This window comes from Hyla sarda, chromosome 6, assembly GCF_029499605.1.
Source record: "Hyla sarda isolate aHylSar1 chromosome 6, aHylSar1.hap1, whole genome shotgun sequence".
NCBI classification, from domain to species: Eukaryota; Metazoa; Chordata; class Amphibia; order Anura; family Hylidae; genus Hyla; species Hyla sarda.
The window spans coordinates 144,906,586-144,933,646 of NC_079194.1; the positions used below are offsets into that span (position 1 = coordinate 144,906,586).

The window sequence follows — 27,061 nt, forward strand, 5'->3', positions numbered from 1 at the left end:
TACATTTTTGTTGCAAAACATGTGTATTATCATGCCTCAATATTATGCAGCGTGTGCCATCTTGATTAATCCACATTAGTTGCTGCTTTATATATTCATCGCTTGTGTCCATTACAGCTGCTCGGAATCATGTGAACAGGATGTGTCTGGCAGCAGATGTCCCCTTAATTGAGAGCGGAACAGCTGGGTACTTGGGGCAGGTTACAGTCATCAAGAAGGTTTGTAGTTGTGACCTGCTAGTTGCCTCTGAGCTGTGCATCATAACACACTCACCTATTACCTTGTGTTTTATTCCTGTTGTCAGGGGGTCACCGAATGCTATGAATGTCAACCCAAACCCACCCAGAAGACCTTCCCAGGTTGCACCATCCGGAACACTCCTTCCGAGCCAATCCATTGCATCGTGTGGGCAAAATACCTTTTCAAGTAAGATGCTTTTAGCAAGTGTCCGGTCTTTAGTAAGTGTGTAGAATGTGTACTTGGGGCTGAGGTGAACTACCATACATTCTTTATGTATTGGTGAGCACCTACCAAATGACTGCTCCTAATATTAGTCTCGGGAGTCTACACTCCAATCTGATTTTAATAACTGGTTGCAATAACTTGACACACAGGCCTTCATCTACTTCTGGATTTCTGTATACATTTTGGGTAATGTTTTTTCATTATCTGAATCAGTGTTCCCAACCAGGGTGCCTCCAGGTGTAGCAAAACTACAACTCCCAGCCAAAGGCTGTCCAGGCATGCTGGGAGTTGTAGTTTTGCAACATCTGGAGGCACACGGTTTGGAAAACACTGATCTGAGTCATGAAGTTGTTCACCCCGATCTTTTTTCTACTGTAATCTTAGAGAGAGGGGTGATTAAATGAAAACTTCATTATTTGGCCAGTTGGATGCACTTGGGTTCCCCACACCTAAACAATAATAATAATAATTTTTTTTTTTATTCAATATGAGGGAAAACACAGTATATGGAAATAAAACTCCACAAATTAGTGATCAATAAAGGCCATATTGTTATAAAGATATTTGCCTCATGTTACACAGTATGTCATGTGGATTACTGTGTTCTGCCAGTATTTGTAGCAATGTTGGATTTGATTGCCATATCCTTTTGCTTTTGACTCTCTTACTATTTAGTCTCATAAATTCTGCTCTTCTCCCATTTGCAGCCAGTTATTTGGGGAGGAAGATGCAGATCAAGAGGTCTCACCAGACACTGCCGACCCAGAGGCTTCCTGTAAGTAGTACAATGTATCCAGTACTAATTACCATTACTTGTCATATAACAGTGGTTGCCATATAACTGTGGTTGTAGAAGTGCCATACCTCCAAGACTACTAGTCCAATAGCTCTGATACCTCTCTCTCAGGGGAGCCCACAGAAGCTGCACAAAGGGCCAACGCCTCCAATGAGGATGGGGATATCAAACGAGTATCTACCAAGCAGTGGGCCAAGTCTACAGGGTATGATCCAGTGAAGCTCTTTAACAAGGTAACTGGCTTCTGTGATGTCAGGGTCATATCCTGGGGTGTACTAATGTTGTTCTGCTTGACCCAATAGCATGATGATCATATGATTTATTACTTGCAGCTTTTTAAGGATGACATCCGGTATCTCCTGACCATGGATAAACTGTGGAGGAAGAGGAAGCCCCCAGTTCCCTTGGACTGGTCTAGCTTGCAGAACAGTGGTAATTCATGCACGTTCTAATTGTTAGACAGTGTAAACATAGATTAGATAGTATAAGAAGATTTATCATAGAGGATTATACTGTTTGATAATTTTGGTGCATCTTTAGACAGCAATCTACACCACCTATTAACACCACCTATTAGTTGACTTAACTCCTTAAGGACTTAGGACGTATGAGTACGTCCTAAGTCCGGTCCCTGTCTATAACACGGGGTCCGGGCGGGCCACGCGCTATTAACCCTTCCGATGCGTCGCTCAAAGCTGAGCGCCGCATCGAAAGTGAAAGTAAATGCTTCCTGGCTGCTCAGTCGGGCTGATCAAGGTCATCGCGATAAAATTGCGATGCCCCGATCAGCTACCCAGAGAGAAGAAGGTCCCTACCTTCTTCCGTCGGCGTCCCGGCTCTGATTAATTGCTCCATGCCTGAGTTACAGGCTGGAGCAATCAACCGCCGATTAGACAGCTTGTTGCCATGCAACGGCAAGGCAACAATCTGTGTATGCAATCAGCCATTGCAAGCTCATAGGTCCCTATAGGAGCTATGAGCTTGCAAAAAAAAGTGTAAAAAAAAAAAAAAAAAAAAAAAAAAGTTAACCCTTTCAGGTATTCCCTTCTGAATTAAAAGTTTCAATCACCCGGCATTTCCTAGTAACAAAATAAAACAGTGTAAATAAAAATAAACATGTGGTATCACCGCGTGCGGAAATGTCCGAATTATAAAAATATACTGCTTTTAAAACAGCACGTTCAATGGCGTACGCGCAAAAAAATACCGCGTTTTTTTTATCACTTTTTATACCACAAAAAAGTGATCAAAAAGTCTGATCAGAACAAAAAATGGTACCGCTAAAAACTTCAGATCACGGCGCAAAAAATGAGCCCTCATAGCGCCCTGAACACAGAAAAAGAAAAAAGTTATAGGGCTCAGAAAATGACAATTTTAAACGTATAAATTTTCCTGCATGTATTTGTGATTTTTTTCTGAAGTAATACAAAATCAAACCTATACAAGTAGGGTATCATTTTAACCGTATGGACCTACAGAATAAAGATAAGGTGTAATTTTGTACTGCGTAGAAACGGAAGCCCCCAAAATTTACAAAATGGCATTTTTTCTTCAAGTTTGTCGCACAATGAATTTTTTTTCTGTTTCGCCGTGGATTTTTCGGTAAAATGACTAATGTCACTGTAAAGTAGAATTAGTGGCGCAAAAAAGAAGCCATAATACAGATTTTTAGGTGCAAAATTTAAAGGGTTATGATTTTTTTAAGGCAAGGAGGAAAAAACGAAAATGCAAAAACGTGAAATTGCTCAGTCCTTAAGGGGTTAATTTACACCAAACTTCTGGTGCATCCTGTGTCTATGCCGGTCTGCTACTCCAGTCTCAGAAACCTCTGTTTCTTGGTCGCTCTTCATTGGGTGACACCTATACTGATGGGTATATGCTCTTGCCACTACGAGGCGCTGACACTAGGAAAAAAAGTTGGCTCCTCCCTGGCAGGATATACCCGTCCACCTGCAGTGAGGTAATCAGTTTTAGTTGTGTCAGCAGGAGGCAAGACACAGGTCTGGGAGCTGCCCAGACCTGGTCTTTTATTTTCTAGTAAGGGCTGTTTAGTTAGGTTCTTTACTCTCTTTCATTCTCTTTTTTCAGGTGGGGGTTCAGGAGCATGGCGCTACCTGTTCCCCCATATGCGGCTAAGGGGCACGCGGCATAGAGCAAAATGCCCCGTTAACCCCTTTCCGCCATACGGAGTCCAGGGCGCATGGCCGCCTCTCTTATTGCCCTGAACCAGCGGTATGGCGGTATAGCTCCGCCCTTCTGCTTCCCTCCGCTGCTGGAGGTTTTTGTTCCGCCCTCCTTCCCCGTTGCGGGGTCGGCGTGGGCAAAGTACCTTGGCTCACGCGGCAGCAGCCCGGCGGGAGCTCGTGATCCTGCTGCACTTTGCCCAATGTCCCCTTTCAAGTTGTGGTGGCATATGTTAATAAATAATAAAGGACATATAGTATTTTATATTTTAATGCATAAAATAAAAAAAGTACATATTTCTTGGTCACTCAGACCATTTGGTGGGGTTTGGCACCCTCTTGTGGCCAACACTTGTATTACAGTTTGATTCTATAGTTGCTCGCTGTCATGGAGCATATGAAAACCGCCGTGGCGGGTTGTTACCAGGGTTTCAAGTCCCCTTGGAGCTGGGAGTTATATTCCATCAATATGTTCCCTTCTACCACTGAGTGCCATACAATGAGCAAGTTCTTTTGCGTTCCTGGCAGATGCCCAGGTTTCTTTTTAAGATTTCTCATCTGTCAGGTCTGCGAGCCATCCATCCTAGGGGTGTTCTTGGCAGGTCATGCTATGGGATTCCCTTCTCCACAGGCTATCGCATCTGCGGCTTGTGCTAAGGATCCCCTCTTCCAGCGCACAGTCCTCGGGAATATTCCTGTGTGGGCATGGATTAGACCTGACATTATTATGCCAGACAGTAGTCTCACCTGTTACTCATTTCATGGCTGCCGCATCCACGGCTCTCACTTGGTACGCCGCTGCTGGTGCGAGGTGCCTGATGGAGTGTCCTGTGGTATACTATGGACCCATACCGGTAAACCACACTGTGGCTCTCAACACGTCTTGTATTTTTTGCCCAGCTCCAGTGTGCAAGATTCCGATCCCTCTTGGGACACAGGGTGGCTCCTCCAGACAGCGATGGTTGCCGCCTGTGGGCTCAGTCCACCCAGTACTTGTCCCGTGGCAGTGGGGCATCATTTCCCTGCTCCTCATGCGCCTGGCGCACTTTGCCATTCCCCTTTCCACAGGGGTATGGGGATCAGCTTGGCATGGGTCTGTACTTGTGTTTTCTTCTCGCCCACCCTTGTTTTCCCTCCTCGGGAGGGACTATTTTGTTGAGTTTTTTTCTGCCGCCAAGATGATGCTATCTCGCTGTTTCCACTATATAGGTGGAGTATCTGGCGGGGCTCTTGTTTCTTTGCTGAGAGCATTCAACAGAGATTTTTACTGTCCACTGTTACAGCCTGGCTCTCTTTCAGTTTTTTTGGTTATCTATGGCTGCTCACGCAGCCTTGGCTCTCTTTTCTGTTGGAGGAGTTTGTACACTCTCCCTGGAAGGGGTGTGTTCTTCCTTCCCTTTTGTCTATCAGTTGTACTGCACTGACACCACAGTCTTCTGGAGTCATCCTTCCTGTGCACAGACCCTGAGAGTCCCAGCTGGGTTCTCCTTTGTTTCTCCCTCCATTCCCATTCTGGCGGGATGTTTCTTCAGAGTGCTCTGGTCCGCTCGTACCACTGGGGTCTATGACTGGTTGGTCTCCTTGGCTTGGACTCTGTCCTAGGATGCTGTGGCGTGCTTTTTTTTCAGGTGGCTCTTTCGGTTCCTTTGGGCTTTGGCAATGTTTCAGGTCTTGGGCATGTGTAGTGATCCGGCCAAGACTCCTCCGCAATCCCATTAGTCGGGGCGGTCTTTTCTGTTCTGCACCCCTTCACTTCTTCATAGAAGTTTTCGCCCGGAGAGTTTTCACGGACGTCTGTTTTCCTTACTCTTCAGGGTTTCCTCTTCCAGGTGACTCTATGTCTCCAGTTTACTTGACGATCTCTCCGGTATCTGGGATGCTTCCTTTTCAGGGTGTTTGCCACTCCTTTTTTGCTTCGGGGTCCATATCCTCCCGGGTTGGAGGGCGTTCAGACTATCTGCATTACATCAGTATGGCTATTGTCTCCTTCTGGGCCATCATGGCGGGCCCCCTGGGACAGGGTTTTTTGGGTCTGCGGCTGTTCAGGTCTTTGTTCTCATGCACCAGACCTCTCCAGAGCATTTTCCATCATTCTTTTTTTCCTGTGGTTTCTTGTCTCTCTCTATGACCAGGGTATCTTGGGTCGCTACAGAGGACGGCCCCTTTCCTTGGTGTCCTAGTCCATCTCCTTGGACGGGAGATCTTCCGGGAGTTCAATTTCTGGGCCTAGTGTGTCTCCGCCTTGTGGACACGTGGGTTCAGTTTTGGGACTGATTCCTTTTCTCTAGTGGTTGTTTTTCCCCACCCTAGGGGACTGCTTTGGTACGTCCCAGCAGTTAGGTGTCCCCCAATGAAGAGCGACCGAGAAAAGGAGTTTTTCTTGTAGTCACCATAAAATCTTTCTCGTAGCCTTTATTGGGGGACACCGCACCCACCCATTCATATTTTTTCCGGTCCTTGGGTTGTTTATCCGCGATTCCTTTCTCGGGTCCTTCGGATGTATTTCTTTGTTGGCTTCTCCTACTGTTTTGTGACAAAACTGATTACCTCACTGCAGGTGGGCGGATATATCCTGCCAGGGAGGAGCCGACCTTTTTTTTCCTAGTGTCAGCGCCTCCTAGTGGCAAGAGCATATACCCATCAGTTAGGTGTCCCCACAATGAAGGCTACGAGAGATATTTTATGATGAGTACAAAAAAATCTCCCTTGTTTCCGGGACTGGAGACGTGATGTCATGCCACATCCCCTCTATTCATGTCTATGGGAGTGATGCCCCCTCCTATAGACATGAATGGAGGGGGCGTGACGTCATGTTACGTTTCCAGTCCTGGAAACACAGAGGTGCTGCACAGAGGGGGTCCCCCAAATTTAATAACACAAATATGTAAATTAGGTACCTGCTCATCAGGCTGTATATATGCACTCCACCCCATGTAGACAGTAAGTAGATTATAAAGTAAAAACTAAGAAATTGGGAGGGAGCCTTCTGCTGAGAAGAAAAGGCAAAACAGATTAACATTCAAATGTTACCTACCTTCATTCCTCAGCAGCACAATAGGGATATAGCAAGTAGCTCATCTATAGGGAGGACATTAATCCTTAGCAGAATCAATGACCTAAGCAACAAATCTCAGACGAGAGGATAATCTGGTATTTCGTCTTAAAGAAAGCCTGAGCTGGCGACCAAGTTACACACAGACATATCTGTTCAATAGGGACAGAACACTTCTAAGCCCAAGAGGAAGTCACAGCTCTGGTTGAGTAGGACTTTGTAAATTCCGTGGGCCCCATCCTTGAATAGCAAGATTTGATGCACTTTCATATCCAACAGATCAAGATTTTGAGTCTTTCTTGCCTCAGTACAGTTTTATTTATTTCAACCTGTGCAGAGAGAGTTCTTCAGTTGCTCGTAGCAACCATCTGAAAGTAGTGATTGGTTGCTATGGGTAACTGGTCAACTTTTCTTCTCCACAAGTTTTCATACATATCCCCGATAGTCTTTTCCATATGTACTACTCTTAACCATCTCATGATGTCCAGGGTCTTAAGACTGTCTTCTTCCTCTTCCGGTTATGCGGGCAAATCACTTGATTGATGTTCTGAAGCATGTAGTGGCAAAAAAGGTAGAAATCTCAAGAGAACCTTGTCCTGGAGAAGGGTGGTATATGGTTCTCTACAGGAAATGGCTTGCAGTTCACTCATCCTCCTTGCGGTGGCAGTTTCCTGTATAAATAGTAAGGAATTTTATATCCTTGACTTCAAGACAAATTCTCCAGGGATATGGGCTTAATATGCCTGGGTTGAAGGCTGGATGTGGCCCATACAAAGACTTTTACTTATTGAAACACCTGAAGTCTTTTGTAGAGTGATACTGTTAAGACTGCAATGTGCACCTTTATAGTGCTAGGTGATAAGCCTTTATGAATGAGCCCCTGGCCATTATTAAGGGGTGATTAACCTCCTAGAAGTCAGTTTGAATGATCTGAGGCTGTGATAGAGCTGTGAGCCTTGAGATGCGGGCTGGGGGAGTGTCCAATCGGTCTCTCGTCTCAGACATTAGTAGGGGAAGCCAGGATCTCTTGGATCAAAATGGTATTATAGCTATCACCAAGGCTTGATCCTGTCTTATCTTTATTAACTCTTGGCATCCTTGACGTTGTCGAAAAGATGTATGCCAGTTTGAACGCCAAAGGAATGGACATCACATCCACCACTAGGGGATTGTCTTCCTGATAAAGGGAACAAAAAATTCTTCAGTTTGTCATTGCTTCATGTTGCTAGGCGATTCACTTCTGTGATGCCCCACATCTCAGTTAAATGAAGAAAAACCTGTTAATCCAGAGACCATTCTCCTGGGATAGTCATGTTGTTGGACAGGTGGTCTGCTAGAAAGTTTTGTGTTCTATTTAGAAGGATGGCAGATATCGTCGATATCCTGATCTCTGCCAATCTCGTTATCTTCATTTCTTCTTTTAGGGTACGTTCAGATGAGCGGATCCAAAGTGTATTTTACGCTGCGGAACCACCGCCAAAGGACCGCTACAGGGTACATTTAGATGTGCCTGCTCGTAGCAGCAATACGCTGTTACAAGCAGACATACTGCGATGTGCGAGTCGCCACGTACATGCGCAGTATACATGCACATCGCTGCTGCTCTCGGCATAGCTCAGGGAGCAGGGGGAGTGGCCACGATGCACAAGCGTGTCGACTCACTCATCGCAGCAATGTGTCTGCTCATAGCAGAGTAGTGCCGCTCCGGGCAGGCACATCTAAAGGCACCCTGTAGGGGTCCTTCTGCTGCGGATCTTCAGTGTAAAATACGCTGTGGATCTGCTTGTCTGAACGTACACTTATAAGGGCTTCTGAGCTGGAACCTCCCTGTTTGTTGATGTGGAAAACGGATTGTATATTGTCCACTATGATCCTCACAGACTTGCCTAGGAGAAATGGGGTAAAGTTGTAGACTACTCTTAACTCTTGAACATTCGCAGGTAGGGTTCTCATTAGAGTACCCCCAAATTCCATGAACTGTCCTCTGTAGCATATGAGCTTCCCATCGTGAGTCTGAGGTGTCTGTTCTCAATATCAGCCATTCTGGCTTCTCTAACAACTTTGTCAGATGTACCCACCAAACTAGGGAGTTAAGAGCAGTGGGGGGACAACCTTTATATACGTTTTCACATTTGTTATGGTCTGTTCAGTGGGGGACAACCTTTATATACGTTTTCACATTTATGTCTGTTCAAATTATCCAGAGTCTCCATTTGAAGTGGTATTAGATGCCACAGGGCGCATGGAACAGTGTCCACAGATGCCATGAGCCCTAAACACTGCATTAGTTTGAAGAGACACCTGAAATGTTTCTGAAGGAATTTGTGTCCCTTGGAGGTTGATTTCAAACCCTAAGAAGCTCTTTGATGTGGAAGGAATCAGATCTGACTTGTCCTGATTTATTATCCATCCTAGCCAATCTAGATTCTGAAGGATGTTGTCCAAATGCATTAGTAGTCTCCTACTGAGTTTAGGATCAGCATATTGTTGAGACTAGGTGTTAGGGATCGACCGATATCGATTTTTTTTTTTAGGGCCGATACAGATACTCTGTGGAGGTTAGGGCCGATAGCCGATAACTTATACCGATATTCCGGTATAAGTTATCGGCTATTTATAAAAACAGATGTCAAATAAAAAAATTCTCTAGCGGATTTACATTCTAGGAAGGGTTTAAGGCTTCATACATCTTTTGAAATAATAAAAAAAAATACCTGTAGCCAAATGCTTGTAGTCTACAGGTGATTCACAGAGCAATACACACAGTTCCACACAGTCTGAATGAAGGTTTAAATTAGGGATCGACCGATTATCGGTTTTGCCGATAATCACGATTTTGGGCATTATCGGTATCTGCAATTACCTTGCCGATAATGCCCCGCCCCTGCACAGCACCCACCACACCGCCTCGGCCCCATTGCCTCCCCCCATCCCTGGTTTTATAATTACCTATTCCCGGGGCCCGAGGTCCACGCTACTTCTGGCTCCTGCTGCGTCCTGCGTTACGCTGTGCGCAATGACGAGTGACGCGACGTGACGTCGCCGTCGGTGCGCACAGTGACAGCTCGGGAGGACGCCACCGGAGCCAGATGTAGAGTGGACCCCGGGAACAGGTAATTATAAAACAAGGGATGGGGGAGGCAATGGGGCCATGGCGGTGCAGTGGGGGGTGCGACGCAGAGCGGTGGGGGGTGGCGGTGATAGGACTCAGGATCCCCGGACAGGCAGGAGGAGAGAAGCGGGTGGCGGCGTCGGTCTATGGCACTGCAAAAGCCACTGCAGTTCATTGATTTAAAGCGCCCGATTTAAATCAATGATCTACAGCGGTGTCGCGGGGGGATAAATAGCCGATAACTTATACCGGAATATCGGTATAAGTTATCAGCTATCGGCCCTAACCTCCACCAATTATCAGTATCGGCCCTAAAAAAAACGATATCTGTCGATCCCTAGTTTAAATCTCCTCTCCAGAGAAGCCACATCCCTTCTGATATATTCACGGTTAGGCTACGTTTACACTGCCGTTTGTCTCCGGCAGTGTGAAGCCTGTTATTTTAAGATCGCGAATAGCAGAAGCAAAAAAGATTTTTTACACTTACCGTCGAATCTTTTTCTCGGAAGCTGCATTGGGGGACACAGGAACCGTGGGTATATCTTGCTGACACTAGGCATACAAAAAAGAAGTCGTCCCCTCCCAGCAGGGTATACCCCACCTACTGCCTTAGAGACACTCAGTTTTAGTCCCAAAGCAATAGGAGGAACTGAAAAAATACAGAACCAACAGACTGACAGGCGACCGACTCTCAGATCACAACTAAAAACACTGGATGGGAGCTGTGTCCCCCAATGGAGCTTCCGAGAAAAAGATTTTACGGTAAGTGTAAAAAATCTCTTTTTCTCATTGGGGGACACAGTAACCGTGGGACGTACCAAAGCAGTCCCCGGGGTGGTAAAAACAATGCAACCCGGAATCAAGCTGACGGCAGAGCCACCGCTGCCTGCAAAACCTTACGCCCTAGAGAGGCGTCGGCGGAAGTGTGCACTTGGTAAAACTTGGTGAACGTGTGTACCGAAGACCAAGTAGCCGCTTTACACACTTGTAGGGCCGAAGCCCTGTTAAAGACCGCCCAAGAGGCCCCCACAGAGCGAGTGGTGTGAGCCGTAACCCAGAAGGGAGGATCCTTCCCCTTGGAACGATATGCTTCAGAAATGGCGGACCGGATCCACCTGGAGATGGTGGCCTTAGAAGCCGGCAAACCTTTGCATCGGCCCTCCGGAAGGACAAACAGTGACTCCGACCGTCGGAAGGAAGATGTGGCCGAAAGGTAAACTCGTAAGGCCCAGACCACATCCAAATTGTGGAGAGAACGCTCCCTAGGATGAGACGGAGCAGGGCAGAAAGAACGATATCCTCGTTCAGATGAAAGGACAAAACCACCTTCGGTTGAAAAGAAGGAACCGGCCGAAGCACCGCTTTGTCTTGATGAAGAATCAGGAAGGAAGGTTGACAGCAGAGAGCTGCCAATTCCGATACTCGTCGGATCGAGGTAACAGCTACCAAAAAGGCGACCTTCCAAGAAAGCAAATGAAGAGAAATGTCGCGCATAGGCTCGAACGGAACGGATTGCAAGCCACTCAGGACCAAATTCAAGTCCCAAGGGGGGGGGGGGGGGTAGGAGACCTGTAGGGAGGAATCTCATGAGCCACTCCCTGAAGGAAAGTGCGAACCGATGAGTCGGAAGCTAGAGGCCGCTGAAAAAGAATAGACCGCGCCGACACTTGACCCTTGAGAGAACTGAGAGCAGGCGCGTTTCAAGACCCGACTGCAGAAACGCCAGAAGTTTTGACGAACCGGAGAAAGAGAGCGGGCCTCACACCATCGAAAATAAGCCCGCCAAGTCCTATGGTAAATCCTAGCCGAGGACGGTTTACATGCCCTGAGCATAGTGCGAATAACCCCAGATGAGAACCCGCGAGCCTTCAATACCGCGGTTTCAACCGACACGCCGTCAAACGGAGCGGCTGTGAATTGGGGTGGCAAAGAGGACCCTGAAATAGAAGATCGAGGTGATCTGGCAGGCGAAAGGGAACGTCCGCCACGAGCCGGACCACGTCTGCGTACCAAGAGCGACGGGGCCAATCCGGAGCCACTAGGATGGCCGATACGCCTTCTGCCTTGAGTTTCCTGAGCACTCTGGGAAGGAGGGGAAGTGGCGGAAACAGGTACGGGAGAGTGAACCGAGACCAGCGAATGACAAGGGCGTCTGCGGCCAGAGGATCTCTGGACTTTGCCACGAAGGCTGGAACCTGCCAGTTTAAGTGGGACGCAAAGAGGTCCACGTCCGGAACCCCCCAACGACGGCAAATGGATTCGAACACCTCCGAGTGTTCCAGGTATCGAACCAGAGGCCCAGAAAGACCAGAGACCGGGAGGGAGAAAGGTTGGATTTCTCCTCGATCAGCCACCCGAAGCTGGTTAGGGTCAGCAGGGTGATGTGGAGACTTTCCTCGTTCTGAATCCGGGACGGGGCCTTGATAAGCAGGTCGTCCAGGTAAGGAAGGACAGACACCCCCCGGGACCTGAGAATGGCCATGACAACCGCCAGGACCTTGGTAAAAACCCTGGGGGCTGTGGCCAGGCCGGAGGGCAGAGCCACAAATTGAAAGTGACCCTGCGGAACGGCAAAACGTAGAAAACTTTGATGAGGAGGAAAAAATGTCCACTGAAGACAGGAATTCGCCCTGATCCATGGATGCAACGATCGACCGTAGCGACTCCATTCGGAAGTGGCGAAGTCGAAGATGTCGATTGAGGAGTTTTAGATCCAAAATCGGACGGACTGATCCCTCCTTTTATGGGACAATGAAGAGGTTTGAATAAAAACCCTTGAAACGGTCCTGAGCTGGAACGGGCACAATGACACCCTGTTGCAGCAGAGTGCGAATGGCAGAATGAAAACCTGCAGCCAGAGCAGGTGAACGAGGAGGCCGGGACCGAAAAACGATCCCGTGGAAAGGAAGCGAACTCGATTCGGTAACCGTCGGAGATGACGTCCTGAACCCCAGAGTCCTGGACTTGCGCCAACCAGACTTCCCGAAAAAGAAGTAAGCGACCGCCCACCAGAGACGGAGTCCCGGGTGGGGGTGCCCCTTCAGGTCGAGGAAGGTTTGTGGGTTCCCGATTTAGCGGGAAATCGGTTGGAACGACTATCCTGCTTCCATGAGGGGTCGAAGTTTGAAGGACGGGCCCTGCCTACCCTGTGAGGGGCTCGACTTATCCTGGCGCCCATGGCCCAGGGAGCGAAAGGACCAAAAGGAGGTCGACTTACGAAAACCCCCACGAGCCGCAGGGCGGCGCGCCTTGTTCTGAGGAAGCAAAGAACTTTTACCGCCCGTAGCCTCGGAAATGATGTCGTCTAGCCGTTTCCCAAAAAGGCGACAGCCAGTAAAGGCCATTTCTGTCAGAGATTTCTTGGAAGCCGAATCGGCGTTCCAAGCTTTTAGCCACAAAGAGCGACGAATGGCAACTAGATTGCCAGACGCGACAGCCGCACAGCGAGCAGACTCCAATGAAACCTGGCATAAATATTCACCTGCGTTTGAAACTTGACGAGTAATTTCAGCCAGATCATCCGGGGAGGCCACAGACAACAGCCCTTGACTGAGCTGAGATGCCCACACCGATAAGGCCTTCGCGACCCAGGTTGAAGAGAAGGCTGGGAGCAGGGAGGATCCCACTGCCTCAAAAGCGTATTTGGCCAAATTCTCGACCCGCTTGTCCGCGGGATGCTTAAAGGAAGCGGCATCCGCCAACGGTAGAGTGGGGGATTTGGATAAACGGGAGACTGGGGGGTCCACGGATGGTGGAACGGTCCATTTAGAGATAAGATCCTGAGGGAATGGACACAGAGTCTTTAACCGTTTAGCGCCTTGGAAGCGCTTCTCCGGAACCTTCCAGGCAGTCTCCAGAAGTTCATCAAACTCCTTATGAAGATGGCAAACCTTGGGAGAGCGATGAGTCAGTGTAAAGGAAACTTCAGGAGCAGGGTCCGAAGGTCCAGGGTCCTGTAAACTGAAGGTGTCCCTGACTGCAGACACCAAACTGTCCACCAAGTCAGACATGGATGACAGCTCTTCAGAATCCAAATGCGGAGCTGGATCTGAGTCCGCTAGTTCACCCAGAGATCGGGAACGGTTAGTGGAGGCTCCCGATCTAGGTGACCGGGATCGTTCGGGGAACAAGAAAGGCCCCTAGGAGAGCGGTCGCGTGACCGGGAACACTGCCGAGGAGCGGGAGACCTGGAGCACGAATAAAAGACCCATGGACGTCTGTGGGAGCGTCGACGGTCCGAAGACGCAGAACTTGTCTCCCGAGGGGGACGCAAGGAAGACTGCTTTAAGGCTGTAGCTACCTCCTTGGAAACCTGCGTCAAGTCTAAGATAGTTTGGGAGAGGGAAGCCACCCAAACCGGGTCAGGGACCACAGACACCGAAGGGCCATCTTGGGCTGGGGGAGCCTGGGGGAGCCTATAGAGTGCGAGTAAGAGTAGGCAGAACAAGTGGGTTCAGCCGAAACACCCCCCCCCCCCCCCCAAAATTTAACCTTACAAGCATAGTAAGTGACCAAAGCAGGGACCGCCTTGCCTGAAAGAAGGTTCAAAGCTGGGGGTGGACATTGCCAAGCACAGCAAACTAGTGACAGAAGAAAAATGGAACAAGCTCACCCCGGTTCCTGACTGACGTCCCTGCAGCTTCAGGAATACAGGACAGCCGGCTGGAGTAAGCAGAACTGCAGCAGCCGAGAAGGGAAGAATCACAGGAGCAGATCGCAGCAGCGTCTGAAGAAGCAGTGCTGGACCCGGGGCGGTGTCACGTGATCCCGTAGGGAGGAGTTACCACGCGAGCGCTAGCATGGGAGAGGCTGAGAAAAGCCTGGCGTGCCCGCGCTGCCGCCTGATAGGCAGCGAGCGCTGCGGACATTGGACGCGCAGAGAGCGCGAATAAGGGGGCGGAGCTTCTTACGGCCGGGACCAGGCCAAAGCCGCAGGCTAAAGTAGCGGTCTGGCTCCCGGCCGAACAAGCCGCTCTGATGCCTGTGAAGCCGGCTGCCGGAGATATTAGTCGAGACCGCCCGAGGACTGAAAGCGGGTAGGTCCCGGTCCGGACGGCCGCAAATGCCATCCAGTGAAGCCGGCAGCTGCCTCACCGTGTGTGGGGGCGGCTGTCGGTATATAAGTATGCCGCAGTTGGGGCCAGTCCCCCCCCCCCCCCAAGAATGCCCCTTTCTCACAATAAAAGAGCCCCTCCAACCCTGATAAAGATTATTCCTATGATTAACCCCTGAGGGCCTTAGGTTAGGTGATACCCATGATTAACCCCTGAGAGGCCTTAGGTTAGGTGAAGTGGGGTGGGTGAGAGGGGTGCCGGGGAATATACTCACCTGACTATGGAGGTATACTTACCTCCCTAGAAGTCTGTTACCCAGAAGTCTTCACCAGACTAAGCCTTCTGCATCATGCCAGGCTTCATTAACCCCTTCAGGACCAAGCCCATTTTGGCCTTAAGGACCGGAGCGTTTTTTGCACATCTGACCACTTTCACTTTAAACATTAATAACTCTGGAATGCTTTTAGTTATCATTCTGATTCCGAGATTGTTTTTTCGTGACATTCTACTTTAACATAGTGGTAAGTTTTTGTCGATACTTGCATCCTTTGTTGGTGAAAAATCCGTACATTTGATGAAAAATTTGCATTTTTCTAACTTTTTCTAACTGCTTGTAAGGAAAATGGATCTTACGAATACATTTTTTTTTTTATTCACATATACAATATGTCTACTTTATGTTTGCATCATAAAATTGACGTGTTTTTACTTTTGGAAGACACCAGAGGGCTTCAAAGTTCAGCAGCAATTTTTCGATTTTTCACAAAATTTTCAAACTCAGTATTTTTCAGGGACCAGTTCAGGTTTGAAGTGGATTTAAAGGGTCTTCATATTAGAAATACCCCATAAATGACCCCATTATAAAAACTACACCCCCAAAGTATTCAAAATGACATTCAGTCAGCGTTTTAACCCTTTAGGTGTTTCACACGAATAGCAGCAAAGTGAAGGAGAAAATTCACAAACTTCATTTTTTACACTCACGTGTTCTTGTAGACCCAATTTTTTTAATTTTTACAAGGGGTAAAAGGAGAAAATTTTTACTTGTATTTGTAGCCCAATTTCTCTCGCGTAAGCACATACCTCATATGTCTATGTAAATTGTTCGGCGGGCGCAGTAGAGGGCTCAGAATGGAAGGAGCGACAAGGGGATTTTGGGGAGTACGTTTTTCTGAAACGGTTTTTGGGGGGCATGTTGCATTTAGGAAGCCCTTATGGTGCCAGAACAGCAAAAAAAAAAAACACATGGCATACCATTTTGGAAACTAGACCCCTCGGGGAACGTAACAAGGGGTAAAGTGAGCCTTTATACCCCACAGGTGTTTCACGGCTTTTGCAAATGTAAAAAAAAAAAAAAAATTTACCTAAAATGCTTGTTTTCCCAAAAATTTTTAATTTTTAAAAAGGGTAATAGCAGAAAATACCCCTAAAGATTTGAAGCCCAATTTCTCCAGATTCAGAAAACACCCCATATGGGGGTGAAAAGTGCTCTGCTGGCGCACTACAGGTCTCGGAAGAGAAGGAGTCACATTTGGCTTTTTGAAAGCAAATTTTGCTCTGGGGGCATGCCGCATTTAGGAAGCCCTTATGGTGCCAGGACAGCAAAAAAACAAACAAACACATGGCATACCATTTTGGAAACTAGACCCCTCGGGGAACGTAACAAGGGGTTAAGTGAACCTTTATACCCCACAGGTGTTTCACGACTTTCGCATATGTAAAAAAAAAAAAATTTTTTTACCTAAAATGCTTGTTTTCCCAAAAATTTTACATTTTTAAAAAGGGTAAAAGCAGAAAATAGCCCCCAAAATTTGTAGCACAATTTCTCCCGAGTACGGCGATACCCCATATTTGACCCTAAACTGTTGCCTTGAAATACGACAGGGCTCCAAAGTGAGAGCGCCATGCCCATTTGAGGCCTAAATTAGGGACTTGCATAGGGGTGGACATAGGGGAATTCTACGCCAGTGATTCCCAAACAGGGTGCCTCCAGCTGTTGCAAAACTCCCAGTATGCCTGGACAGTCAACGGCTGTCCTACAATACTGGGAGTTATTGTTTTGCAACAGCTGGAGGCTCCGTTTTGGAAACAGTGGAGTACCAGACGTTTTTCATTTTTATTGGGGAGGGGAGGGGGGCTGTGTAGGGGTATGTGTATATGTAGTGTTTTTTACTTTTTATTTTATTTTTTGTTAGTGTAGTGTAGTGTTTTTAGGGTACAGTCGCCTGGGCAGGGGGTTCACAGTAGTTTCTCGCTGGCAGTTTGAGCTGTGACAGAAAATTTGCCGCAGCTCAAACTTGCAGCCAGATACTTGCTGTAAACCTCCGCCCATGTGAGTGTACCCTGTACGTTCACATTGGGGGGGGGGGAACATCCAGCTGTTGCAAAACTACAACTCCCAGCATGCGCTGACAGACTGTACATGCTGAGAGTTTTAGTTTTGCAACAGCTGTAGGCACACTGGTTATGTATCACTGAGTTTGTGACCTAACTCGGTGTTTCACAACCAGTGTGCCTTCAGCTGTTGCAAAACTACAACTCTCAGCGACAGCCAACGGGCATGCTGGGAGTTGTAGTTATGCAACCAGCAGATGCACTACTACAACAGTTATACAACAGCTGAAGGTACACTTTTCCATAGAAAAAATGTGCCTCCAGCTGTTGCAAAACCATAAGTCCCAGCATGCCCATAAGGGAATGCTGGGAGTTGTGGTGGTCTGCCTCCTGCTGTTGCATAACTACAGCTCCCAGCATGCCCTTTTTGCATGCTGGGAGCTGTTGCTAAGCAACAGCAGGAGGCTGTCACTCACCTCCAACGATCCACGCCGGAAAGTCAGTCCCTCGTCGTCGCCGCCGCTGCTTCTGGGGCCCCGATCCCAACATTCACGCCGGGGATCGGGGTCCCCAGCTCCCGGGGTGCACGTCCCGCACCCGCTCACGTCCTCCGGAAGAGGGGCGGAGCGGGTGCGGGAGTGACACCCGCAGCAGGCGCCCTGATTGGTCGGCCGGTAATACGGCCGACGAATCAGGGCAATCGTGAGGTGGCACCAGTGCCACCTCACCCCTGCAGGCTCTGGCTGTTCGGGGCCGTCAGAGACCGCCCCGAACAGCCAATAATTCCGGGTCACTGGAGACCCGATTGACCCGGAATCGCCGCAGATCGCTGGACTGAATTGTCCAGCGATCTGCGGCGATCGCCGACATGGGGGGACATAATGACCCCCCTGGGCGATATGCCGGGATGCCTGCTGAGCGATTTCAGCAGGCATCCGGCTCCGGTCCCCAATCGGCTAGCAGTGGGGACCGGAATATGGATACACCGTCGGTCCTTAAGGACTCGGAATGCAGGGCGTATCCATACGCCCTATGTCCTGAAGAGGTTAAGCTGGGCGAGCAGAGGCAATAGGCGACCCGGACCCAAGGTACAAACCTGATGCTGGCCGGTGGTGAGGAAGGGTTAACGGACCATACACTATGGAACCGTGCCCTTCACTCGCATGTGGGGAAACAGGCAGCGCCATGCTCCTTCCGCCCCTACCTAGAAAAACAAAGAAGAAGAAAAAAATCTAAACACTAACTCTAAAAAATAACAAATAGACCAGGCCTGGAGCAATCCAGACCCGTGTTGCCTCCTATGACACTAAGCTAAAACTGAGTGTCTCTAAGGCAGTAGGTGGGGTATACCCCGCTGGGAGGGGCTGACTTCTTTTTTGTATGCCTAGTGGCAGCAAGATATACCCACGGTTCCTGTGTCCCCCCAAAGGAGCTGAATGAGAAATAGTGTTTGCACCGTCTTTTTCTCCTGCTATTCTCTCTAATAGCGGCGCCCGACGGACCCCATTGTCTATAATGGGGTCCATCGGGACCCGTTATTGCCTGTTATGACCCGTCAAAATGATGGCCATCTAACTCCAAAAAAAAAAAGATTTATAGGCGGATATTGACGGGGCATAACGGTAGTGTGAAAGGGGCTTTATAATGAAGGTATCTGAAAAATAAAAGTAAATTTATAAACCTAAGACAAGCCCAACTGATTCGAAGATAAAGGGAAAAGAAATAAATATTACAGCATAGTGTACGATATCAGTCATTGACCAGAAGGGAGCAAAACGCCACTTCAAATAATGAGGAAACCGAACCCAACGTGCGCTCCACAGGTAAACGTAGGAGCCAGAGCATGGGGGGAAAAGCAACCTCTGAAATGGCTTAGAGGACCCTAAAGCCTCCAGACAGAGCCTCCAAACAGAGCCTCCAAACAGCGCAGCAATACCTGAAGGAGGTAGAATCCCATAACTGAAAAGAAGTAAAGGTAAAAACCATCCTGGAGAACAGGAAGAGGTAAAAACACAGAAATCCTGGAGAGTGGTGGTAGCGGATTGTCCAAACAGGACTAAGGGTGCATTCACCTCATGATTTCGCCATACAGATCCTGTATTTGGTTTTGAATTGTAAAACCGTATACAATTGTTTCGAAAACTCTATACATAGACATCCCATGCAAAAACGTATGCAACAAGAAGTATCTGATTGTGTATGTTTTTGGTAATGCATGATTTCGTGCGTTTTTTTACTGTACACAAAACTGCAGTCTACTATGGTTTTGTGTCCTGTTTTAATACCATATACTTTTTTTTTTTTTTTTTTACATTGAAGTCAATAAAAACGGATGGGTCTACAGTAGCATACGGTTTTTGGGATACATTTTGTTTTTCTTGTACATGGCAAACCACACCTACTTTCCTTGGAATTTCAATAAAACAATCTGAACTTTATTGCAAGAAAGTGTTAATCAAAAAAACGCTTAGGCTGGGTTCACACTACGTTTTAAGCAATACGGGACCATAAACTGCTGGGGGGAGCGAAAACCATCCGCTCCCGTATCCCAGCTGTATCCGGCCCGTATGTGATGTATTTCAATGAGCCGACCGGAGTCAAACGCTGACTCTGGTCGGCTCATTTTTGCCCCGTATACGGTTTTCCCACCGGACCTAAAACCATGGGTTGTAGAAATTTTACCTAGTTATTTCTGAGCTTTTAAATTATCTGCTTCACACTGTTTATTATTCTCTTCTATAGAAAAAGATCCTACAGAAAAAAAGAATGCTTCCTCATTGGTCGGCCTGAAGGATCAGCAGGTTCTGGATGTTGCTGGCTACACCCAGTTGTTTTCTCAAAGTGTTGAGACTTTAAGAGATCAGTTATCTAAAAAGGGAGATGGTGCTGAACTGGTGTGGGACAAGGTGAGTCTGTTTCCTTAATGAAGGTGGAAGCTGTGGCTGCTAAAGGCACTGGTAGACATTGAAGAATGCTTAATGGCAGATAATGTCAGGGGAGAAAAGGATCAAGCATGATCATTTTGTTCTCTGTTAGAAAAGCCACTGCCAGAGAAGTCTGGCACCCCTTTTAATTCAGAACATTTGAAGCCTCATGTAAGTGTTCTTGTATATAGGATTAATAGGAGAGCCATCAGGCAAATTAATGTTTGACCAACAGGTATTGCATGTGTGTGGTTAATACCAAAAAACTACCCCAATGTGTAACTGATCCCACGCTAGATACGAGAGCATAACAAGAAAGGAAAGAAATGCGTTTTAGAGATCAAACTGCTTTATTAAATACATGAATTACATTAAAAAAAACATAAAAGGGATTGGAAAGGATACAACAAACAATTATGATAATGGCCTCAATGGACCAGACTGAAAATGGCAGCTACCAATCAATATAGAAATAGTACACAAGGATGTATGTAAACAGACCCTTATTGTTGGGACTAAGCCCATGTGCAATAATACAGCCTAGTAAAAGAGGTTACTCTTATAATATACATATTAATAGCAAGGTATAAAACAACATATACAGAGACCACAGTAGGACAGAGTATACCTGGGTAACCAACACCTAACCAGGGTGTATGGAGACACACTATTGATCTAGTGAGCAGAGATATTTCAGCTGTTTGAATGGATACATTTTATAGTATGAAACAAAAAAAAATGAGTGTCCAATCTTGGAGCCAGTGTTCCTAAAGCCATGAGGATACCGGAGGTCTGGTGAAATGTCTTGGGTATCATGGCAAATTTGTATGTTGTCTAGCATCCTACTGCAATATACTCTGCAGACTTCTCCCTTATACCTGTTTTAAGTAGACAGTGGTAGTGGGCCAGTAATGCTTATCATTAACCTCTTAAGGATGCAGAGCATACCTGTACGCCCTGCGCCCGGTCCCGGTGTTTAAAACTGAGTCACGCCGTGACCCCGCATCGCACTGGATCGGGCCCGGCTGCTAATGATAGCCGGGACCCTGGGCTAATAGCTCGCGGCACAGATCGTTCTGATGCGTGCTATTAACCCTTCAGACGCGGCGATCAAAGTTGATCGCCACGTCCAAAACGAAAGTAAAAGCTTCCCGGCAGCTGAGTCGGGCTGATCGGGACTATCGTGATAAAATCGCTAAGTCCCGATCAGCTAGGACACGAGGGGAGGTCCCCTCTCCTGTCTCCATGGCGTCCGATCGGCGTTTGATTGCTCCAAACCTGAGCTACAGGCTTCAGCAATCGAGCCCCTAGAACGCTGATCCATGCAAAGCTATAGCTTTGCAGGGATCAAGGTAAAACATCAGTGTGTGCAGTGTTATAGCCCCCTATGGGAGCTATAACACTGAAGGAAAAAAAAGTTAATAAAGGTCATTAAACCCCTTAACGACAATGGATGTAAATGTACGTCAGGGTGACGTGGTACTTAACGCACCATGACGTATATTTACGCGCCGCCATGATCGAGAGCACCGGTGCGGTGCTCGCGTAATGCGCAGCAGGTCCCGGCTGCTATCAGCAGCCAGGGACCCGCCGGTAATGGCGGACATCCGCGATCGCGCGGATGTCCCCCATTAACCCCTCAGATGCCGTGATCAATACAGATCGTGGCAGTGTGGTACATTGAATGGATGATCGGATCGCCTGCAGCGCTGCTGCGGGGATCCGATCATCCAGCATGGCGGCCGGAGGTCCCCTCACCTGGCTCTGGCTGGCTCCCGGGGTCTTCTGCTCTGGTCGGAGATCGAGCAGACCAGAGCAGAAGATGACCGATAATACTGATCAGTGCTATGTCCTATACATAGCACTGAACAGTATTAGCAATCAAATGATTGCTATGAATAGTCCCCTATGGGGACATAAAAAGTATTTAAAAAAAAGTTTTAAAAAATTGTAAAATATAAAAGTGAATCCTCCTCCCCCCCAATAGAAAAGTAAAACTTCAGTTTTTCTCATTTTACCCCCCAAAAATCGTAAAAAAAAATAATTAATACACATTTGTTATCGCCGCGTGCGTAAAAGACTGAACTATTAAAATATATTGTTAATTATCCCGTACGGTGAACGGCGTAAACATAAAAAAATAATAAGTCCAAAATTGCGTTTTTTTTGTCACATTTTATAAAAAAAATTATAAAAAGTAAAACCTAAGCAAAAGTGGTACTGATAAAAACTAAAGATCATGGCGCAAAAAATATGCCCTCATATCGCCCCATATATGGAAAAATTAGAAAGTTATAGGTGGTCAAAATATGGCAATTTCAAACATACAAATTTTGTTAAAATGGTTTGAGATTTTTTTTTTTTTTGCGGTAAAATTATAGAAAAGCATATAACATGGGTATCATTTTAATCGTATTGACCCACAGAATAAAGAAAACATGTAATTTTTACCGGAAAGTGTACAGCGTGAAAACAAAACCTTCCAAAATTTGCTAAACTGCAGTTTTCTTTTCGATTTTACCACATAAATAATATTCGGTTGTGCCGTACATTTTATGGTAAAAAAAAGTGATGTAATTACAAAGTACAATTGGTGTCTCAAAAAACAAGCCCTCATTTGGGTCTGTGGATGGAAATATAAGAGAGTTATGATTTTTAGAAGGTGAGGAGGAAATAAAAACAGAAAGGCAAAAATAAAATTGGTCTGGTCCTTAAGAGGTTAACCCCTTTCCTAATAAAAGTTTGAATCGCCCCCCCCCCCCCCTTTTTCCTATTTCCTATGTTTCCCCATTGCGAATAAGGGGGCACAGACATTGCGTATATTCGCTGTTAACCCCCTCTCGCCAACGGTCAGCGTCTGGGTGGTACCTCATGGGTCTGGGTCCCCCTTTTTTCTCTGCTCGCCTCGCTCGCGCATAGCAGCCAGGCGTGATGCAGGGACAACAAAGCTGACTGAAGACTTCACTGAAGACTCCATTAGGTAAGTTCTTCTGACTGAGGTAAGTACTTTCCCCTTTTTCCCATAGGTATGGACTCGCAACCTCTGGAGACCCCCTGTTTTGGCCCACCTTCAGTGTATGAGGCTTGATTTTACAGGGGCTGCACTTATGCTGGGGGAGCAGCGACATGAGGGGGCATATTTTTATAAGGCACCTTACTTTTGGGGGGCATGGGAAATGGAACACTTTAATATGTGTGTGTATTGGTGAGACTTCCTTCTTCTGCTTGCGCCTTATTCGCGGCTGCAAGCCGCCGCGCTGTTATGAGCCGGGCGCTTCTGCGCCGGCTCACTTTCGCCGGCAGCCGCTGCCGGCGTTCTGGCCGCCCGCTCTGTTCCCCCGAGCGCATATACAGCTAGGCAGGTGCGCTCGGGACAAGGAGCGGGCGCCATGACAGTTCTTCTTCGGCTGTCAGAGGCGCGAAGCAGCGTCCTATCGGCGCTGTGGACGTGATTTTCTTGGGTATGAGTTGGTTACTGTGTGCCTTGTTCCAGGCACGCCCCTCCCTCCCTATTGGCTGGCCTGTTCGGTCTCTCTGGCTGCACGGAGCTAGTTCTCCTCACTGCAGCTGACAGGGGACACAGATCGGGTGAGAAAGTTCCTGTCTTCTTTTTTTACCCCATTATGTCCGTACCCAGGGCTGTTCCTCCCTCTAATCAGAAACCTGGGAGTTCAGTGACTTACTATACCTGTAAGCACTGTCATACCAAGATGCCTGGCTCCGCTGAGCCCGCTTGCTCTGCCTGCTCTGCTGCTCCCCCAGACCCTCTGGTGCCCCCTGATGCCCCTTCGGTCCCGGTGGGTTCAGCCGCCCCTCCGACTTGGGTTTCTTCCCTGACCCAGTATATGGCTGACTTGACCCAAGTCTCCCGTTCGGTGGCTGAGGCCTCCCGGGAAATGGTGTCTGCCTTGAAGGGGTCTTCCCGGCGCAGGACCTCTGAAAGGGCCAGCTCTTCGTCTCCTCGTACTTCACGCTCTCACAAGCGTGCTAGGGGTGCCTCGTCGGACTCTTCCATTGAGTCTTTGGACAGACGTGAGCGTTCCCCTCTCGGGTCCCGCACCCCCTCTATCATCTGGGCACAAACGTCGCTCTTCCAGAGGACGTACTCGGAGTCGCCGCTCTGTCATGCCAGAGCCGCGTACCCGTTCTGGATCACCCCCCTCCAGGACTGCCTCTACTCACTCACATTCCCCTGGTGAACTAGTGGACGAGGCTTCCGAACCGGCATCTGACCCAGAGAACCGCTTGGACTCAATTGCTATGGTGAACTCATTGGTGACAGCCATAAGAGACACCTTTCACTTGGAGGACCCAGGATCTTCGGATGTCAATCCAGGAATATCCTTTCATTGCACTAAGCCAGCACCTCAAAGGTTCAGCTCTCACGCTGACATTGACGACATTCTGGAATCCGCATGGAAACATCCAGACAAGAGATTCCTGGGAGTCAAGACAATTCAAGAGCGTTATCCATTTGACAAGAACTTTGTCGCTAAGGTGGCTTCCCCTCCCTCAGTGGATCCACCAATCTCCCGGATCTCTAAGGCGACTACACTGCCTCTGGCAGATGCCGCTGCCTTCAAGGATCCCGTGGACAAGAAGCTGGAATCTTTAGCGAAGTTCGCTTCTGAAGCAGCTGGCTCTTCTCTTGTTCCCATCTTCGCCTCGACATGGCCCTGTCGGAGTGGTGCCAACAGCTCCATCAGGATATCTTAGCGGGATCCTCCCCAGAGGACCTATCTGCTTTGGCTCTCCGTTGCACCAAGGCTGGGGACTTTATATGCGCAGCTTCCATGCAGTCAGCCCGTTCTTCTGCCTTTGCTGTGGGTCACCTAGCAGCCCTCCGCCGCTTTATGTGGCTTAAAGCTTGGAATGCGAATGCCGCTTCCAAAAGGTCTCTCACTGAGCTTCCCTTTACGGACGGCCGTCTTTTTGGCAAACGCCTTGATTAGATTATCTCTGAGGCAACAGGAGGTAAGAGTTCCTTGTTACCTCAAAATAAGGCTCACCCTACTTCCCAAAGGAAGTCCTTTTCCTTTCGGTCCTTTTGGACCTCTGGCCCCACTAAGGGGTCCAGACAGGCGCCCTCGCGGGACAAGAAGGCTCCCTCGTTCCGGGCACGCCCGTCTTGGAAGTCAGACTCCAACCGCTCTGGCCATTTTGCACCCAAATCAGGCAACCGCAAACCCTCTTCTGCATGAAGTGAGGCCTTCTCCTGCGGTTTCTTGCGGGTGGGAGGTCGTCTGTTGTTTTTCAAAGACATCTGGACCTCACACATTCAGGACTCTTGGGTCAGGGACGTGGTGTCCAACTTTTACCGAATTGAATTCGCCTCCCTTCCGAGGGATAGCTTTTTTTCGATCCCGGGCCCCTCGGTCTCCTCCCCTAGCGAAGCAATTCCGTGCGGCTCTCCAGTCTCTGCTTCTCCAGGGGGTGATCGTCCCCGTCCCTCCAGGGGAACGTTTTCGGGGTTTCTATTCAAATCTCTTTGTGGTCCCCAAGAAGGACGATAGAGAAAAGGAGATTTTTTAACACTTACCGTAAAATCTCTTTCTCGAAGGTTCCATTGGGGGACACAGATCCCGACCTTTTTGGATTTTTTCCTATATTAACTGCCTATATTAAAAAAGGCTGTTTTATTGGAGGGTGCACCCTCCAATAAAACAGCCTTTTTTAATATAGGCAGTTTTGTTATATCTTCATTTCCGAATCATCAACTTATTACATCGGAGGAGGCGCCGTATCTCATCCCAATTTTTCTCCCAATTCCTACACGTTCGAACCGGACTTGCCAGTCACGGTTAGGGATGCAGAGGCAGCCACCTACCTAACGCCGCCGTACGCTAGGATCTCGGACCCGGGATACCAACGGCTTCTTGCGATTCTGAAGGCAGACAAAGGTGTTGTGCCCGCAGCACAACCTAATACGGTAAGGTGCACTAACTCGCACGTACCCGCTTTACTTCTACGGTATCACGCTAGGAGCGCGCCTCTTTTTTCCTTTTATTTTCAGTTAACGATGCAGGACGTATATTTACGTGCTGCGCGGGCTCCCGCGATATGAAGCGGGATCGCGCTGCGATCCCGCATCATATCGCGTCGGTCCCGGCACTCGTCAACGGCCGGGACCCGCTGCTAATACCACACATCGCCGATCGCGGCGATGTGCGGTATTAACCCTTTAGAAGCGGCGGTCAAAGCTGACCGCCGCTTCTAAAGTGAAAGTGACCCGGCTGCTCAGTCGGGCTGTTCGGGACCACCGCGGTGAAATTGCAGCGTCCCGAACAGCTTACAGGACACCGGAAGGGCCCTTACCTGCCTCCTCGGTGTCTGATCGACGAATGACTGCTCCGTGCCTGAGATCCAGGCAGGAGCAGTCAAGCGCCGATAACACTGATCACAGGCGTGTTAATACATGCCTGTGATCTGTGTAAAAGACCAGTGTGTGCAGTGTTATAGGTCCCTATGGGACCTATAACACTGCAAATAAAAAGTGTTAATAAAGGTCATTTAACCCCTTCCCTAATAAAAGTTTGAATCACCCCCCTTTTCCCATAAAAAAATAAGTGTAAAAAAATAAATAAACATGTGGTATTGCCGCGTGCGTAAATGTCCAAACTATAAAAATATATCATTAATTAAACTGCACAGTCAATGGAGTACACGCAAAAAAATTCCAAAGTAAAAAAAAAAGCGTATTTTTGGTCACTTTTTATACCATTAAAAAATGAATAAAAAGTGATCAAAAAGTCCGATCAAAACAAATATCATACAGATAAAAACTTCAGATCACGGCGCAAAAAATGAGCCCCCATACCGCCCTGTACGTGGAAAAATTAAAAAGTTATAGGGGTCAGAAGATGACATTTTTAAACGTATAAATTTTCCTGCATGTAGTTATGATTTTTTCCAGCAGTACGACAAAATCAAACCTATATAAGTAGGGTATCATTTTAACTGTATGGACCTACTGAATAATGATAAGGTGTAATTTTTACCGAAATATGCACTGCGTAGAAACGGAAGCCCCCAAAAGTTACAAAATGGCGTTTTTTCTTTGATTTTGTCGCACAATGATTTTTTTTTTTCCGTTTCGCCGTGAATTTTTTGGGTAAAATGACTAATGTCACTGCAAAGTAGA

General features: G+C 47.8%; 1 protein-coding gene across 1 annotated transcript in view; it reads left to right on the forward strand.

Moving 5' to 3' along the window:
• The window catches only part of UBA2 (ubiquitin like modifier activating enzyme 2), a 73,226-nt gene that overhangs the window by 15,636 nt on the left and 30,529 nt on the right, over positions 1–27,061 (forward strand). The window contains exons 5-10 of the mRNA XM_056525465.1: positions 118–218; positions 305–426; positions 1,173–1,240; positions 1,373–1,494; positions 1,594–1,693; positions 19,739–19,902. Coding sequence (XP_056381440.1) covers positions 118–218; positions 305–426; positions 1,173–1,240; positions 1,373–1,494; positions 1,594–1,693; positions 19,739–19,902 — 677 coding nt within the window. The remainder of the gene's footprint in view (positions 1–117; positions 219–304; positions 427–1,172; positions 1,241–1,372; positions 1,495–1,593; positions 1,694–19,738; positions 19,903–27,061) is intronic.